Source organism: Vulpes lagopus, chromosome 6 (genome assembly GCF_018345385.1).
Source record: "Vulpes lagopus strain Blue_001 chromosome 6, ASM1834538v1, whole genome shotgun sequence".
NCBI lineage: Eukaryota > Metazoa > Chordata > Mammalia > Carnivora > Canidae > Vulpes > Vulpes lagopus.
The window spans coordinates 62,279,879-62,299,140 of NC_054829.1; the positions used below are offsets into that span (position 1 = coordinate 62,279,879).

Sequence of the window (19,262 nt, forward strand, 5' to 3'; positions counted from 1 at the left end):
TCTAAATATATATATATATATATATATATATATATATATATATATATATAGCGCTCCCTAGGTTGATGCAGCATTATTTACAATAGCCAAGATACAGAAGCAATCCAAGTACCCATCCATAGATGAATGGATAAAGGACATGTGGTATATATACACAATGGAATACGACTCGGACATAAAAAAGAATGAAATCTTGCAGTTTGTGACAACGTGAATGGACCCAGAAGACACTACGCTAAGTGAAATAAGTCAGACAAAGAAAGACAAATACCGTATAATTTCATTTACATGTTGGATCTAAAAAACAAAATAAACAAGCAAACAAAACCAGAGGCTGAGCCTATCGTGAGTATTCTCCAAAAGCACTTTTGAACCAATTTTTTAAGTTAGACATCCACGCGATGATAGAGAAGACCATGATGACAAGACATAAATCGAACAATATGAAAGGGAGTGTGAGGCAAAAGTCAAGTTAAGTGAGGGTAACTCCTTTTTTGTGTGCTTGCCCTTTACCAAACAGAACAGGCCCCACCATTCCAACTCCTGCCCAACTCTCTCCTAGGCTTGCACCTCCAGATGTTAGAACTTAACTATCCCTCTGCTTGACTGCTTGATGAGGATCCAGACTCTGCCAGGCAAAGACAGAGGAAGAAAATTTTTAGGCAGAGGGAACAAGAAAAGCCCTGAGGCAAACTAGCCTAACATCCCTTTGGAACTTCCAATGTGTCTGGAGCTTTTATGAACAAGAAGAAAATAACAAGAGATGTGGCCAGAGAACCAAACCAGGTGCAGAGCCACAGGAAGAGATTTGGGTTTATTATGGCCAATAGGAAGCAAGGGAGTAACATCACCTGATTTACATTTTTAAAAGATTCCACTGGCTACTGTGTGGAGAATAAACTGCAGGGTGGTAGAGGAAGCTCTAAAAGTAACCCAGGCAAGCAGTCTTATGGCCTGTCTAGGGTGACAGCAGCAGTGTTAGGGAGAAGTTAATGGCTTTAGGTTACATTTTGGAGATGGAGCCATAGGACTTCTGGATAGACATATGTATGGAATGGGGAGTCATACTTGGGGTTGGCAAAGTGTGGTGCCTTCCACTGAAATTAAAAAGATATGGGGGTAGGAGGGATTAAGAGCTTTTCAATGGACATATCTGGTTTGAGATGCTCACTTAAAGACACATTAGAGATGTCAGGTAGATAGGTGGGGTTCCTGGGAGAACATTAGGATAGATATATAAATTTAGAAATCATATGTGTCTTGATGGTCCTTAAAGGGATCCCTGTGATGGTTATTTTTCATGGTAAATTAATAAACTGAGTTATTCACCAAGGTAGTAGTTGCTAAAGTGAGATGCCCCATAGCAGAAGGCTGGCCTTGCCCAGGCTGGGCCTGCTCCTCTGTTTTGCCACACCCCTTAATTGAGAGCAGCTTCTATAAGGTTGTTTCCTTGTGTTTTCACATATAAAACATTATGCCCAAGTTCCCCCTTTGTTCTGTGGATCAATACGGAAATCTAAGAAACTGAAATGTATTTAAAAATTGTTTAAATGCTTGAAGGTGCTTGATGAAATAAAGAAATATTATGCAAAAAAAGGGGGAAATTTAACAAAGCAGATAAGGAGACCAAAACTAAATCCTTGTGGAGATTAAGCTTCAGTTCACGGACCAGAGTTCGTTGACTTTGGGCTCAATGTGGAAGGGCTCTTCTATTACAAAATATCTGAGAACATAATAGAAAATGTTGGTTAAGTTCCTTGATGAAAGAAGTTGCAAAAAAAGTAATGATAGAATCCCTAAAATCAAATGAACATAAAACAATTTCAATTCATCCCTTAACAGTCACTGATTACTGCGTGATTACTTTGTTGAATTCCTACCCTTCTGAGGCTCCTCTTTCAGCAGAGGAGACAGACCTTATTGTGGAGCAGAGCAGGATGTAGGCAGGTGTGAGATGCCTTTGGACTAAGATGAGAAGGTGACAGACAGTTCCAAGGAGAAAAAGACAAGCAAATCACCCTAGAGGTGATTTCTTAAACACTAACCATAACCCTGGTTGATCATATAAAAACTTTACATTCCTGTCTGAAATTTAAATTTGCATGTATTACTGATGTAATTAAATGAAGTTAACAGACACTGTAATGTTTTTACAAGCCCTCTGCAGCATTTTTAGTGGAGTCTTCTCAAGATATTTCCATTTCTGCCCTCTACCCCTGCCATTCTCTTTAATCTTTTACCATTTTCTCTGTGTAAATCTGAAGATTTGGGGGAGCAACAGTTAACTTTCCTTACAACTGCAAACCCTGCATTTACTTATGGGAGCCACATGTAAGTACAACAGAAGGGGAACAAAGGAGGGGGGTGGGTGGAGCCTCTGACTTGCATTTCACTCCTGCCTCTAGGAGTGGGAGAGCTGCTCCTTTGATTAAAGGAACCCTATTTCAAGGACTGAGACACATTATTCCTTGTTGCCACAGTGGGGAAACAGGCCGGCTTGCATTGAAGTTGGTTCCTAGTCATGTCTCTATAACCTTTTTGCACTTTTTCCTTCTCAAGATCCCATGGAAAGAAGACCACTTAGGCCTGTTCCACCTGGGAGAAGCCCAGCCATTCTGGTTTTTAAACATTTTCTCTCTCTCCCCACCCAACTCTTTCTTTCCCTCTCTTGGACAATCTCTCAAATGCGGCAGCTGGGCTCACGATCTGCCAAATCAGCCTGAGAAGTCTGAGTAGGCTGTGCTCTAGGCTTTGGGGCACATGTCCTGTTGTTACCTTAACTGTCTATCTCTTCTCACACTAATGGCTGCAGACTATAAACCATTTAAGTGTTAAGATCCAAGAATCTGTTTGGTCTTTGGTTTCAGATAGTTTAGAATGAATGAGCTTAGGTAAAAGAATTTTCCTTAGGATCACATCTAACTAGAAATTTACATCAGAGTTTGGGGCCAATGCCCTGATTGTAAATCTGCCTTGCATTGCTGGTCATTAACCTGAGTGCGTGTTTGCCTCAGGGACCTGGAAGAGAGAAGTGGCAATGACAGGACAAGATTCACTGTACCTTGGTGTCCCTAGGCCAAAATCTCCATTAGCAGTAGCGTTCTTTACTAGAACCTCCATTTCATTAATAATAAAGTCAGCTTTTCAAGGGCTCTAGAAGCCACAGATTTTTTTGTTGTTGTTTTTACATCTGAACTTTGAATGAGTTGTTATAAAAGCACCCTTGTTCCACATGGTGCATTGTACCTGGATGAAAGGACTCATTTTAAAAGAACATCACCCATTCCCATCATGCCAGAATCTATTCTATGCCACAAAGACAGCATCAACTGCAACAGAAGGTAATAATCATATACTATACTCACAATCACAGCTCAGTATGATGTTTTACCTGTGAGAGTCTTTTTACAAAACCTCTTTATAATATTTTTATTTCATAACTAATTTCTATGACACTATACCAAAATGCCCTTCTCTTTCCTCACTTCTCCACATTGTATCCTAAGATCAGTTTGATTCCAGATAATCAATCCATGAAGTAAAATCAGGAAAGAATGAAATCTGCCCCTGCGGATCAAACCTGCTATTCTGTTTTTCTTCCTGGTTGTTTCCTCATTACAAGGTACAGAACTCAGGCTCCAGGTGCTATAACCTTTCTCAGACTTCTGTCTAGAATGGACCTAAGTCCAGAGACCTTCCTTACCTTTAGTTGAACTAGGTGCACATCCACATGCTTGCTGTCTGAGTCCTGCTGGACTGAATAGGTTAGGTCCCGGACCCTCTCTGAGGTCATCCGGAGCCAGGTCTCAATTTCAGGTAAGTGGAGGACAATCTTCCAGTCAGCCCCTGTGTGCAATGGGGGTGGCTTTTCATACTGCTGGTCAGAATCCATATCCTTCATTGCCTCTTCTCCCTCACCCTGCTCCACAGTGGGCGTCAAGTTGATGGCCATGGGTGAAGCATCAGTAGCCATGGGATCCAGGTCCTGTGACCTCAGCGGGGAAAGTGTCACGCTCATGGTTAACATTGAGAAGTCTAAACCTTACTTCTTTCCAAAACAGCTGAAAGGCAAGAGGAAAGAAGAAAGCAGGAAAGAGTCAGACAAGATTGCCAAATAAAGAAATGATACTTCACAGAAGAAACAGGATTTCTAAATTAAGCCAGATTTCTAAATTAAGAAACCAAAGCCCATGGCAAAAACAGAAGGAGGTGTTGTGAGTTTCTATGTAGTAGCCCCAAGACCCAGCATATAATAGGGACACAAAACCATATGGTACTGCCTACCCCAGCATCCACTCTCTCCTCATTCTTTACTAATAAGATCCTGATTTTCAGCTGTGCATATTTCTGCCAAGAATTTAAAACTACATTTCCTATCTCCATGGCAGCTAGGTATGGCCATGTGACTAAGTTCTGACCAATGAGATGTAAGTGGAATTGTACAGAATGTTTGGGAGAGCTGTGTAAAGGGAGCTGATTTAATTAAGGAGAGGCCTTCTTTCTGCCCCTCTGTGTTTCCCCCTTCTTCTAGCCTGTAATGTGGACTTTTTTTTTTTTTTTTTTTATGATAGTCATATATATAGAGAGAGAGAGAGGCAGAGACACAGGCAGAGGGAGAAGCAGGCTCCATGCACCGGGAGCCGGACGTGGGATTCGATCCCGGGTCTCCAGGATCGCGCCCTGGGCCAAAGGCAGGCGCCAAATCGCTGCGCCACCCAGGGATCCCTGTAATGTGGACTTTACAGCTAGAGTTCCAGTTGTTTTCTCAGACCAGGAGATGCTTTTGGGTATGCCAGTAGAAGATGGTAGAGCAGGGTGGTCAGAACATGAATCCCACATGATAACAAGGAGCTACTATATCAGTCCTAGACTATTGCCCTGAACTTCTTTTACTGAGAAAAAAACTATCTGGTTTTAGGCACTAGCATTTAGGGCTTTTCTACTACAAGCACCTAAGCATCATTTTGGCTATTACAACCAATACATTCAATCTATGGGCTAAGCAGAGGGGGAACATGTTCTAATTAACGGGAACACCATGCTGAATTCAAGAGAGGTTGCTCCTTTCTATAATATGTTAGATAAATAGACATCATGTAGTAGTAATTCCAAACCTATACTTTGCCAGAAAGTATAAATCATGGATTAGTATATACAGTATATTTAATTAATATTATTAATATTAATAACTATCAACTTAAATTACATTAATATTTGGTTATGTTGAAATTTTTAGGGGCCTCTGGAATCTCAAGAGTAATAATTTGGTCTTAAACACATAATGTTAAAATGTTAATTAAGGGGTGCCTGGATAGCTCAGTGGGTTAAGGAAGGGGCTGCCTTCAGTTCAGGTCATGATCCCTCAGCAACCTGCTCAGTGGGGGTCTGCTTCTCCTTTTCCTTCTGCCCCTCCCCCACTTGTGCTCTTTCTCTCACTCTCTCTTTCTCTCAAATAAGTAAATAAAATCTTTTTTAAAAATTACAAATAAATAAAATAAAATGTTAATTAAATATGTTTAAAATAACACAAGTATAGGGGCGCCTGGGTGACTCAGCTAGTTAAGCATATGCCTTCTGCTCAGGTCATGATCTCAGTGTCCTGGGATTGAGTCCTACATGGGACTTCCTGCTAAGCAGGTTGCCTGCTTCTCCCTCTCCCCCATGCTTGTGCTCTCTGTTGCTATCTCTGTCTCTCCCTCAAATAAATGAAATCTTTTTAAAAAGGAAAATAAGTGTAAGTCATGATAAAGTTGATAAGCTTAAGAATAAGCTTATTTGGGATGCATGGGTGGCTCAGCAGCTGAGCATCTGCTTTTGGCTCAGGTCGTAATCCCGGAGTCCTGGAATCAAGTCCCACATCAGGCTCCCTAGATGGAGCCTGCTTCTTCCTCTGCCTGTGTCTCTGCCTCTCTCTCTGCATCTCTCATGAATGAATAAATAAAATCTTAAAAAAAAAAAAAAGAATAAGCTCATTTACTAATGTAATGATCTAATCTACATAATTACTTTTTATATTAGACCCAGTCTCATATAAAATAACAACTTTTAGGGTCTTGTTCTTTAAACATTTTACATAGACATTATTTTTAGTTTCAAGAGCAGATTCTTCTACCGAAGGTAATGGGTTTCTTTTATTAGACTTTTTCTGGTTCTACGTATTCTGGCTCCTTTCCCCAAAGATTAAAGGTGGCTGACCAAAATGTGAAATTAAATGTGATTGTCAGAAAATAGCCTGTATTAAAGAAATACAGAATCTAAATAAGAATCTAAAGAAGATTCTTAATATTCACTTAGTAACAACACCAAAATTATTTTATGTACAAAAACAGAGGTGGAAGGAAGCTCCCAATTTTACCAGGAACATGTAACTTTCCATACAGAAATGGGCACAGAGAATTAAGACTTACTGAACTGGCGAAAGACTTAAGAATAAATTATTATTATGACATATTATTTCAGAAGCCTTCCAATGCTGCAGTGTACATTTAATTTTTAAATGAAATGATTAGCAGGTTTATGGATGAATTTTTGAAAGCAAAGTCTTTTCAAAAATAAAGTATTATGTTATAAAGTAGGTTTATCACTTTGGTACCTGACTTAGAGAACAGTTTTAGGCTTCAATTCAACAGCTTTCTCAATTTGATTGCAAGAGGGAGGAATCCATACCCCACATTTTTAACCATCCTTGCATACATTTTTTAAAAATAATACTAGACTTGCCTATAAAAAAAAAAAACAATTAAGAGATATCAAAACTCCAGGAGTGATAAAATTCCAGGAAGAGTGACCTACCATACTACTTATTCACACCCCGGGCTCAGATAGGCTCTGGTTCTGATTTCCCAGAGCACTTTTAAATTTTTAATCACTGCCCTCTGGGGGATCTATTTAGAATCACAATCCCAGAGAAGGAATGTGATACACAAAAGTAAAGGTTTCCAATGGAAGGTTACAGAACTGGTGATAAATGAAGAAGACACTGGTGTCACAGTGGCTACTTCTTCTAAGAAACCAGATTCACCCAAATCAGAAAACTAAATACCAGGGTAGTGGACAATGAATGGTTTCAGCCACACCCACAATACCCACTCAGATACCTGACCCCAGATCCCTCCCCAGCACCCTGCACAACTGAACAATGATGCTCCATCATTGTGTTTTCTCTGAAACTTCTAAATCAACACAGGACCTTCGCTGGAATATACATCCTACTGTAAACTAAAGAACATACTAAAAAACTGGCTCAAAGCAATTTTTGTCCCACCATACACCATTTCCATATATACCATCAGGCTGTGCACAAAGCAGGCACAATACAGTTTTGTGTGGGGCAAGTGGCTCCAGATTTCTGAGTCTCAGTTTCTCCATATGTAAAATGACAAAACTGGACTAGATGATGAGTGAGATCCCATCTGACTCTAAGGATCTGTGATTACCTAGAGTTATTTATCCAGAGACTTCAAAGCCATTGGAAGCATCCCGCCTATACTGAGAACTGTGTAGACATTGAGTGCTGGCCCTCCGTTTTACCAAAGTACATAAACACTATTAATAGATTTGTCCTACTTAATGGAACGAAATAAAGTATTACCATGCAAATGCCTTTTGTAAATCACTATTTACACATTATACGTTGCTAATTCCTCCCAGAGAAACAAACACAGCAGATTCTTTCCCCTTAGAGTTTGAAATTAAAGACAAGAGAGATGTTGAGGTTATGTATGTAGAGGACACACAGAAGAAAATAAAAGCATTAAATAAAAATGTAGCTAGTGTTCATAACACATGAGTAAGGAAAACTTACATTCAAGCTGCAGAGGAAAATTTTTCTGCATGTATAAAATTTCAACCTGGATGTGATGTTTCCATATTTAACTGATGAAACTATAAACAAGAGAATTTACATATCTCAGAGAAGTAAAGCAAAGTAGTGCTCTACTCAAGTTTTATTTCAATTTCTATTTTCCCTCATACACCTTTGCCATTGGGAAAAAAATATCTTATGTGTCATAATAGCATAGCAAGCCTGGGAAGAGGCATAAAATTGGTTAATTATCCATTTTCATGGAAAGTAATTACTATAAACATTTAATTTCCAATTCTGATAATTCACTTAATGTATCACCCATGGATAACCAATCTCTAGTTTTGATGATCACAAAATTACATCTGATGTCAAAGATAAATTTAGAACTTAAAGGAAAACTGCTTCACATTTTAGAGACCTATAGTAACAATCTTTGTGTATATTTTCCTGCCCCTATCATGACTACTTCCGTTTGCTTTCCCATCAAATTAATTGCTCCATTTGAATGCAAATAAAGGAAATTTGACACAAGTCTATTATATATTCTTCTAAATGCTATAAGTTTTGCATTCTTCTTTATAAGGCGTCTTGTGAAAAGATTCCTTTCCAGCCACAGAGAAATTTTCTTTTACAGCCAGCAGACAACTCTGATGATGCAAATGAAAGCAATGACCCCAATGTGTACAGGTGCCCACCCACTTACTCGGGATCCAAAAGTATGCGATAGAAGTAATCAACCAGCTTTTTGGAAACCAGTGTCCTCCCCTCCTCCCTCCCCCATCAAATGCTTATCTGTGGCCACCTTTCCAGCATTAGAGATAATACCACCTTTATCCCAGCTGCTGTTAAAAATAACATAAATCAAATCCTTTCCTTTCCACAAATCCAAAGAAGATTCAACATTTAAAGTACAAAACCCTGCAAGCAGTAAAGATTTTAAAGTTTTGGTTTTTTTTTAATTTGTGGGAGGGCTTTTCCCACCAGACTCTATTTATCATTCTACAGAAACAGAAGAAACATACCATGAATTGCTTACTAACAAAGATTGGTTCTGCTATCTTCCTGATGGTCCACAAGTCTTTAGTTGAAACTGACGTTAGCAGAAGGTATTTGGCTTGAATAAGACAGATTTAAATCAGAGAGTGTTCTTCTACCAAGCTAGGAGACAAAAAAAAAAAATGCAACTACACAGCCATCAAAGCTGCCCACCTCTTTCTCTCTTCTCTTGTAATTTTCTCTCTTAAATAAAAGAATAGAAAAGCCAGAAATCTGCCAAATGTACTCACTGTAAATGCTTTGTCCCTAAAGTTCCTTCAGGATTAAGCGTCTGGCTCCTCCTTTTCCACCCCCCTTGGGTTCTCTTCCTGTGGCCAAATAAGATAAAAGCTGGTGTCAGGGCTGCTCCATGCCAGCAGGGCACTGTGAGTCTGTGGAGCACAGACTTCATATGCCCTTTGTAGCCTAAATCTCTTCCGAAGAGAAGGCTACTCCACTGTCCCTATTTGGAAGCTAATGTATAAGCTCCAGGCCTGTGCAGTTATAGTTAGGTCTTTTGCAAACAAGTAGTGATAAGTGCACAGAGAAAGAGGAGACAGTTGCCAAAACAAGGATCACTATGGAAAAGATTGTCTGGGTAGACAGAGCACATCCAGTCACAGTTCAAAAGAACTGTGTATTTTAAAAACTGAGCAATCCTAAAGCAGAAGAAATTAATAAATTTATAAATAAATAGGACTACATTAACATAACCAGCTGACAAGGCCAATCTGAAGGAAATAGGTTCAAGTTCCCTCTCTTTTCTTAGGAAGAAACTGTTCTTTCCAAGTAAGAACATCATTTCCAAGTTTGAGAGGCAGCTTACTATCTATGAAATAAACCCCAAACCCAAATACTTCCTCTCAATCTTTCTGTGCTCTGCTTACTCCCTAAAAAAAACAAGAGACCAAAGCACAATTCTAGCCAAATTAACAGATCTGCTTGCTACAAAGCACATGTTACAAAACTGAGATAGAGAAAATGTTAGGAATCACTAACATGTCCTTTTTCCCTCCATCTTCATTTCATTTCTTTTATATTCTCATAATCATTCTCCACATAACTTATTCATAAAGACAATGAATTTTGAAAGGAAAAAAAAGGTTGACTGGAATGTTTTCATTTGTGTCTAAGATTAGTCCTCATGGTTTGATTGCATTAAGGAAAAAATAAACAAAGTTAAGAGGTGTACCCTGAATCTGATGCCAACATTCTAGAAGCAGGCTCTGTGAAAAAAACCCACAAAAACAAGATTAATAAATTGCTGAATTAAATCTCACAGCCTACCTAGATGGTTGAGGCTCCAATTCATCCTCTGGTTTTAAATCTTGCTGCCTGTGTATTTCCCTGGCCTCTTGTGAGGTCAGATGTTGGGAAGCTTTAAATGGCTCTAAGCTCTTAAAGAGGGGAGCCCAAGAGTTCCTAACAAGTGTTAAGTTAGATTTTTACTTGGGGGGAAAATAGAGAGTGGTTTTTGTAAGATGCTCCTAAGGAAGTTTCCATAATCATTGTCTCCTCTTTCTCCTCAGCTCTCTCCTTCTGGCTCCAAGTCGTCCAGCATTCACCTGGAGTAAAAAGGTTTAGTGAGATCACTGCCATAACCCCAGATTAGTCTCACTTTCTAATCTTCCTGCCACGACACAGCCTGCAAGCAGATATCCGTGAATAGGACTTCAAGTGAAAGGGAGGAGGGGGAGGGCCGACATCTAAATAGTGGAGCTCTGACAGATTTCTGCAATTAAAAAGATTTCCTTGGTGTTATCACTGATGTTTCCTCTCTTTTTTCCCCTTTAATATGTCCTTTGTGAATGGCTGTGTCCTCAGGCAGATGGTTGATTATACCCTGCTAATCCCACAAAGACCTCTCCCAGTCTCCCTTCAATCACCACTAACTCCCTCACCCAGAGCATAGGGTCTTCCGACAGCCATAACACACTTCATCCATCATCTTCCATCCTGGGCTTCTCTTCCTTCCCTTTACCCCACCCCCACCCCCAGATTATTCAAATTCTTCTCCTGTGGATGGACACTCAGATTGACTGGCCTAGTCATCATACCTTCTGGGTTTTCTTTTCCCCACCACAGCAGTTGGTTCCTGTCACTCAGATCATTTGGCTGCATCAACTAGTTAGCTGCAAATGGTGCTCATGGTCATGAGAGTGTGACCTGGATTCAATGATGAGTGTTCATATTTCTTATTCCCATCCCAAGTTGCTAATAATCATCTTTAAGTATTAGGCAGCTACCTTTCTGTTGTTCAAGAAAACAGCTTGAGAAGAAATGGATTCTAAAACTCTAATACATAATCTATGCAATCGTTGCTCTTGCCAATGCTATTAACACAAAGAAAACAAGATTCATTTCAAATCAACTGACATTATTGAGAATCAATTTTATATAAGATATTATGTGTGTATATGACTCACCATATTTGCCCTCAAGGAAATTATAATAGAGACAATTTCCTTCCCTCCACTGCCCCCCGCCCCCCCCCCCCCCACACACACACACTGATACCTATTACACAAGCAGGATGTGAGCCACAAAAGCCCCATGAGGCTCCAGTGGATTGGGGTCAACTGGAGGAAAAATAAGGAGGAATATTTTCTGGTAAGGTAACATTGAGATAGGCTTGTAAAAACAGGTATGATTTAGATGAGCAAGGATAGAAAGGAAGTGGGGAAAGAATCAAAGCCTGGGGGAACATCTCAACACCAAGAAGTTGGGAAAATCAGCAAATAATTTGGCACTGAGGGGAAATGGGAGCTTGATGGTGAACAGGAACAGATAAGGCTATAAGATAAGTTGGGGATTTAAGAATGCTAAGAAGGTCATTCCATACCAAGGAGTTTGGACTGAATCCCACATGGAGCAAAAACTCTAAAAAGACTGTAAAAGAAGAGAAATTGGATTGCAGTTGTATTCTAAAATGGAAATCAATGCATGTTCTCTTACTTACCAAGAAAATGAAATGAGAAATTAGCATTATGAGAGGATCAACATCAACATCCTCTTTTCCAAGTAGATTTCATTAATATAAAACGTGACCTTAAAAACCTCTTTCTAGTCCAAAAAAAAAAAAAAAAAAAAACGGAGAGAGGGAGAGAGACAGGGAGCCTACAAATCTGACTTTTAGATCAGAGTGATAAAAGGAGTTCTGTGCACTGTCCTTCCTACTCCATTAAATATAAAAGAATTCTCCATTTTTAGTTCTCCATTAAACGTAGTATCATAGATTTAAAATGGAAAATTTTTAGGGATTATTTAATGCAATATTGTTACTTTGCTTTCTGTTCTAAAATCATTTTTAAATTAATTAAAAACTAATATATATTAATTCAAACATTGTAAAAATAGACAACATTCAAGTTAAAAGGTTCTCTTCTATTCCTATATTTTCATCCTCAGTCAATAAGTGATAAGAGGCTACTTATCTTTTGTGACTTCATTATGTAAAGTAGAAAGGAAATGAGCCCTAAGCCCTATTTTTCTAAAGATTCCGAAGCCTAAATTAATTGGTCTGTTTTAATGCACCAATATACAATTGTTTGCCAACTCAGTGTTTATTTACCTGGTGCTAATAGGTATTCTAGAAGAAGTTGCTACTGACAAACAAAATGAGAGTGCTGGGTGACTTTTGAGTAGAGATAGCATACTGAATATATGAATCTAATTTTGCTTTCTCTAGAAATCCCACTAATACAAGTGCAGAGGATTTTTTCTTTTTTTAATCTAAACACTCAAGAATGGGAGGAAAAAGTTTTGGAAACTGAAAATTAGATGAACAAGTGATAAATACCTCAGCTGACTCAAGAAAGCTAAATCCAGGGGTGCCTGGGGGGCTCAAGTGAGTTAAGTGTCTGCCTTTAGCTCAGGTCTTGATCTCAGGGTCTTGGAATGGAGCCCCATGTCAGGCTCCCGCTCTCCTCCTCCTCCTCCCCACTTTGCTCCTCTTCCTCTCCCTTTGCCCTTGCCCCTCCCCCTCCCCTGCTTCTGTTCCCTCTCTCTCAAATGAATAAATAACATCTTTAAAAAAAAGAAAAAGGAAAGAAAGAAAGAAAGAAAGAAAGAAAGAAAGAAAGAAAGAAAGAAAGCTAAATCCTAAACCAGCAGAGCAGAGAACAAAGAATCAACCTAATTTTACTTCAGAATCTTTAAGCATTTTAGAATTGATAGAATCAGGTACCTCTAGAAATGGAGATGGAAGAGTGTAGAGCCAAGAATGAACTTTACAAAAAGAAAAATCTGACCTTTGTCCTGATTCCTAGGAGATAACCTCTATATCTTTGAATAGTCCAAATGTCAGGAGTATTTTTGTTATTTATTATGGGCCTCTCAGACCACCCCTGAGAGTTTATTCTAACAAGGTGACTCAAGATGAGGCTAGCCAGACAGAAAAATCAACCATGCAATTAGAGGGCTTGGACTTTGGGCAACCACCAGGGCAATCATTTAATCAATCATACCTAAGAAATGAAGCCCCAGGAAAAACTACAGACATTGAAGCTCAAGCAAACTTCCCAAGTTGGCAATACTCCATGATTATTGTCACATATCAATGACAGGAGGGCAATATATCCCTATGGATGTGAATACTTTGTGGTTGGAATCTTCTCAGTCCCAGATTCCACCCTATATGTTTCCTCCTTTGGCTGGTTCTGATTTGCATTCTGTTACTATAATAAAACTATAATCACAAGTATAATGCTTTCCTGAGTTCTGTGAGTTGATAGATCAAATTAGCAAATCCAAAGGAGTCTATAAGGACCCTCAAATTTATAATAATCTGGTTTGAAGTGAGGATACACTGAGGACCCTTGAATTTGCAGCTGGTATCAGAAGCCTGGGGCATACTTGGCAGCCTTGGAGGACTGCGCCCTTAACCTTGAGTTTGGCCTAACTCTGTCTGGGTAAAGGGGCAATAACACATTGAGACTAACTCTGATTGAACAATGTTTAAAAATAAGTTAGAACTCTAAATCTTTCCTTACTCTGTGTTGCTGGGTGGTTGCTCCTACCCCCAATTCTGGCAGAAGACTGTATTCTCCAAAAAGGATCAATTAAAAGGTCTCTGGACTTGGGGACAGTGATCAGTTGAAGACAGAAGTACCTTGAAAATGGTGGACTGAGTTAACATACCAATCTGCATGCTGATCTCTCCCTTCCTGCCAGTCTCTCCCAACTTGATTCTCCAAAGTCTTTACTCTCCAGTCAAGAGATAAGAGATCCCCTCTCCAAGAGATCTGATCAGTCCAAGAAGACAAGATAATAAAACTAGCACATCCAGATCACCCTACAGTGACATTCACAGTCAATAGGCCTGTCCATATATGCAGAGCAGAGTTCATTCAGCATTCTGGTCTCCTACTCCTAAATATGATCAGGCACTCAAGGATTATTAGCACAGATTTAGAGAAAGCCTTAATATGGATACAGGCCCAAAGTAAGCAACAAAAAAACCTCAACCTGGAGGAAACAGGTTATGCAGGGAGATGACTTAACTGAAAGAGAAAGATTATCAGAGATAAGATACTGTAACCATAAAACAAGAATAGAATGTTATTTTTAAAAGAAATATTTTTGGAACAAAAAAGAACTTTGGAAAAATAAAAACATGACAGCATAAGGGGAAATCTCAATACAATGGCTGAAAATAAAGTTGAGAAAATCTCACACAAAGTAAAGCAAAAAGATAAATAGAAATTAGGAAAGAAAAGGTAAGACAATTAGTAACCAATCTAGGAGACCCAACATTTAGAGAACAGGAGTTCCAGAATGCAAAAAGAAAGAGAAAGGATAAAATCATCAATGAAATCTTTTAAGAAACAGAAAGACAAGACTTTCTAGATTAAAAAGACCCACCAAGTGTATGCAAATAGACAAACACTAAGGTACTTTATTTGGAATCTCAGAATATTAGGGAAAATGAAATCTGGGTTAGAGATAAAGGCATATACAAGGAATCATAAATTATACTGCCTTGGATTTCTCAACAGCAACTCTGATATTGTGACTTATAATAAGAAATATATTTTGATCTATGCCTTCATTTCTGGCAGAGAGCTCCTAACACTTGGAATTTCCTAAGCACAAAGCAAGGGGAACATCTTTTGTTATAGCAGTTGGTCTTTTGTCCTTGGTTCCCAAAATAGTATCAGAGCCATAAAGGTGAAAAGAGTGTCCTGCTATTCAACAACTCCCTTTCAAATTTATGTTAATGAGGGGACTTTTGGAAAGCCTTTAAGGATGAGGCTGCTTGCCAGAGGAACCAATCTTGATTAAAGGGTTAGAACTTTCAGTCCCACCCCTGAATCAGGGGAATGAAGATAAGGGCTGGAAGTTGAGTCAATCACCAATGATCAGTAATTTAATCAATCATTTCTAAGTAATGAAGCCTCCATAAAAACCCAAAAGGATGAGGTTCAGAGGGCCTACACAGATTGGTGAACAAAAACACATCCGCAGAGACAGAAGCTCTTGTGCTTAGGACCCTTGGGGACCTTGCCCTATGTATCTCTTTATCTGCTGTCATTTGTATTGTTTAATATCTTTTGTATTAAACTGGTAATCTAGTAAGTAAACTGTTTTCCTACATTCTGTGACTGGGTATAGAAAATTAAGAAAACCTGAAAAGGAGCTGGCAGGAACCTGAGAAGGGGGTTGAATTAAAGCCAGTCAGATACACTGGTAACAACCTAGACTTGCACTTGGCATCTGAAGTGGGTGGAAGGAGACAGTTTTGTGGAATTGATCCCTTAACCTGTAGGATCTGACACTATCTTCAGGTAGATAATGTCAGGATTGAGTTAAATTATAGGATAGCCAGTTGTTAGCATAATTTCTTGGTGTGGTAAAAACCACCACCACACATTTAGTGATCATAAATGCCAGTAGTGGAGTACTGAAAATAGAGGAGACACACAAGAGTGTATTGTTCCATAGCAACAACATTGGAAGCTAGAAGACAATTGTTTTCCTTAAGAAGGAAAAAGAATTATAGCATATAGAGGTAAGACCTAAAGACTAAAGACTCTTGATCTGAGTCACCTTGGGTGTAGAGCCTACTTTAAAAAAAAAAAAGTTAAGAATTATAGCATAGACTTGTGTACCAAAAATATGCATTGATAAACAGTCCAATTGTGAGGATAGAATAAAGATATTTTTAGATATTTAAGCTCACAAAAAGCACATACTCTCTTTGTGTGCTCTCACATACTCTTCTCAAAAGATATCAGTGTCTCTAGATACTCTATCAAAACAAAGGAAAGAGGAAGTCATGGGAAACAGAAAACAGGAGACCTAGCACTCCATGGTTGATGAAGAAGGGAAATCTCAAGATGGCAGCTGTGTACCAGACAAGGAAGGAAAACAGTCCAGAATGGGACAGACTGAAGACTTTCTGAAGACTTTCAGAAAGACTGCTCAAACAAGTGACATTGAGAGAAAACATGATGTAAATGCACATACATAGCTACAAGAGATTTACTCAACTAGTAGAGAACTAAGGGTTGAATTAGAGATAAACACATAAAAAACTAAATGAATAATAATTACAAACTCCAGAAAAACATTTAAAAGTGTATAAAAATAGAACAAGAATCATATTACTCTATGCCAGGTTAGCTAAAAATCACATTTATATAATCTTAATAATACAAACACTAAATGTTGATATAATCCAAATCACAATATAATTTTACAGGAAGAATGAGAGGGTGGGAATTGTAAGAGTGCACACACATATTCACATGCACACTTGTAAGAGAGTGATAGATGGGATGGGGGGCAAGCTAAATAAATTCTCATCTATCACAATGAGAAATCAACAATGATGAGAGAAAAAACACATTTGCATGGAACCTTGAAAAATCCTGAATATCTAAAGCAATCTTAAGAAAGAATAACAAACCTGGAGGTATCACACTCTCATATTTCAAAATATATTATAGAGCTGTAGTAATCAAAACAGCATGGTTCTGGCACAGAAAGAGACACATAGATCAATGGCACAGATCAGAGAGAGTCCAGAAATAAACCCACACTTTTATGGTCAATTAATCTACAACTAAGGAGGCAAGAATATACAATGGGGAAAACACAGTCTCTTCAACAGATGGTGTTGGGAAAACTAGATAACTACATACAAAACAATGAAACTGGACCACTTAATTTTGTGGAGGCCGAGAAAAATTAAGGCCATCCCACCTAAAGTTTAGCATTAGCACAAGTACAGCCATCTTTGGCCCCTGTGAATAAGAGCTGAACTTTATGGGAAAAACTGCAGAATGTCCTCAATGTCCTTGGCAGGGAATCCCATATCAGAAAGACAACAGAGCTCAGAATTGCCCTCAGCAAAGAATCCCATATCAGAAAGACAACAGAGCTCACCCTGTGGTAGAAATTCCCATATTAGAATGAGAACAGAGCTCAATACCCTTGAAAGCCCCATATCAGAATGTAAACAGAACTTGAGAAATTCCTCCAGCCCTTCTGAAAAATCCCCTAGACCAACCTATAAAAAACTCAGCTGTGACCCACTTCGGGGTCCAAGTCCCTGCTCCGCTGTGTCCGGTATACTTGGACCCAAGCTCGAGCTTGTAAATAAACTCTTGAGCACTTGCATAGGTGTCGGCTCCTTGGTGGTTTCTCGGATTCGCAATCTTGGGCACAACAATTTAACCATACACAAAAATAAACTCAAAATGGATTAAAGACCTAAATGTGAGACCTAAAACCATACAATTTCTAGGAGAAAATATAGTCAGTAATTTCTTTGACATCAGCCATAGAAACATTTTTCTAGATACATCTGCTCTGGCAAGGTAAACAAAAAACAAAAATACTACTGGGACCACACTGAAATAAAAAGGTTTTATATATCAAAGGAAAGAGAGACTATATCTGCAAATGATAATCTGATAAGGAGTTAATATCCAAAACATATTAAGAACTTATACAACTCAACACCAAAAAGCCCCAAATAATCCAATTAAAAACTGGGCAGAGGACCTGACTAGACATTTTTGCAAAGAAGACATACAGATGCTCAATATCACTAATCATCAAGAAAATGTAAATTAAAACCACAATGTGATATTACCTCACATCTGTCACAATGGCTAAAATACAAAACACAAGAAATAACAAGTGGTGGTGAGGATATGGAGAAAAAGGAACCTTCCTGCACTGTTAGTGGGAATGCACACTGGTGCAGCCACTGTGGAAATCGGTATGGAGGTTAAGTTAAAAATAGAATTATCATATGATCCAGTAATTCCAATACTGAGTAGTTACTCAAAGAAAACAAAAATATTAATTCAAAAAAATATATGTATCCCCTGTTCATTGCAGCATTATTTACCATAGCCAAGATATGAAAGGAATCCAAGTGTCCAAAAACAGATGAATGGATAAATAAGTGGGGAGTGTGTGTGTGCCTGAGTGTGTAACAGAATATTACTCAACTGTAAAAAAAAGAAAGAAAGAAAGAAAGAAAGAAAGAAAGAAAGAAAGAAAGAAAAGAAAAATAATGACATCTTGCCATTTGCAGCAACATGAATGGACCTAGAGGATATAACACTACGTGAAAGAATTCAGTCAGAGAAAGATAAGTACAATACGATTTCACTCATATGTGTAATTTAAGAAACAAAACAAATGAACAAACAAAGAAAAAAGAGACAAACAAAAAAGCAGACTTCTTTTTAGAGAGAAAGGGAGAGAGGCAGAGGAAGGGGCAGAGAGAGAATTTTAAGCAAGCTCTACACCCAGAATGGAGCCTGACTCCCAGCTCCATCTCAATCCTGAGATCATGACCTGAGCCAAAATCAAGAGTCAGACACTTAACTGACTGAACCACTCAGGTGCTCTAAAAAGCAGACTCTTAAACAGAAAACAAACTAGTAGTTAGCCAGAGGGGGGGGGGGGGGGGGGGCAGATAGGTGAAATAGCTAAAGGAGATTAAGAGTACACTTATCTTGATGAGCACTGAGAAATACACAGAATTATTGAATCATTATATTATACATCTGAAACTAATATTACACTGTATGTTAACCATACTTGAATTTAAAAAGAGAAAAAGTACTCAGGAAGTAGCCATACCATTCAATTGTTTCAAGACAGAGGTCAGTACCAAAAAAATCAGTTAAAAGATGAAAAGTGGTTATCTCTGGAGAACAGAACATGGAAAAGAAGAAAGTCTAGCAACTGCTGTTTATCTTAAATCTCAGAACTACTTGACTCTTAACTATTTGTATGTAAACATAAAACTTAAAAATATCTAGACTAAAAAATAAAACAGTTTCTTAGTTGCAGGACAGGGCTTTAGTACTTTCAAGCACACTGAGCATCAATATATAGGGGTGCATTAATTCCCAAACTTATTTGATTATTAAAATTATTATTTTGTGTATTTTGG

At 38.4% G+C, this 19,262-nt stretch overlaps 1 protein-coding gene across 5 annotated transcripts in view; it reads right to left on the reverse strand.

Annotated features, from left to right (window-relative positions):
• Positions 1-19,262, reverse strand: part of AKAP6 (A-kinase anchoring protein 6) — a 486,958-nt gene that overhangs the window by 371,385 nt on the left and 96,311 nt on the right. Inside the window, exons 1-3 of one of the 5 annotated variants that reach the window (XM_041758854.1) lie at positions 9,094-9,247; positions 8,830-8,965; positions 3,704-4,061 (exon numbers count right to left, since the gene is read on the reverse strand). In XM_041758854.1, coding sequence (XP_041614788.1) covers positions 3,704-4,027 — 324 coding nt within the window. In that variant the 5' untranslated portion in view covers positions 4,028-4,061; positions 8,830-8,965; positions 9,094-9,247. Of the gene's footprint in view, positions 1-3,703; positions 4,062-7,804; positions 7,823-8,829; positions 9,046-9,093; positions 9,248-19,262 lie in introns of those variants that run through there. The other 4 variants (XM_041758855.1, XM_041758857.1, XM_041758858.1 and 1 more) reach the window with 4 other exon arrangements.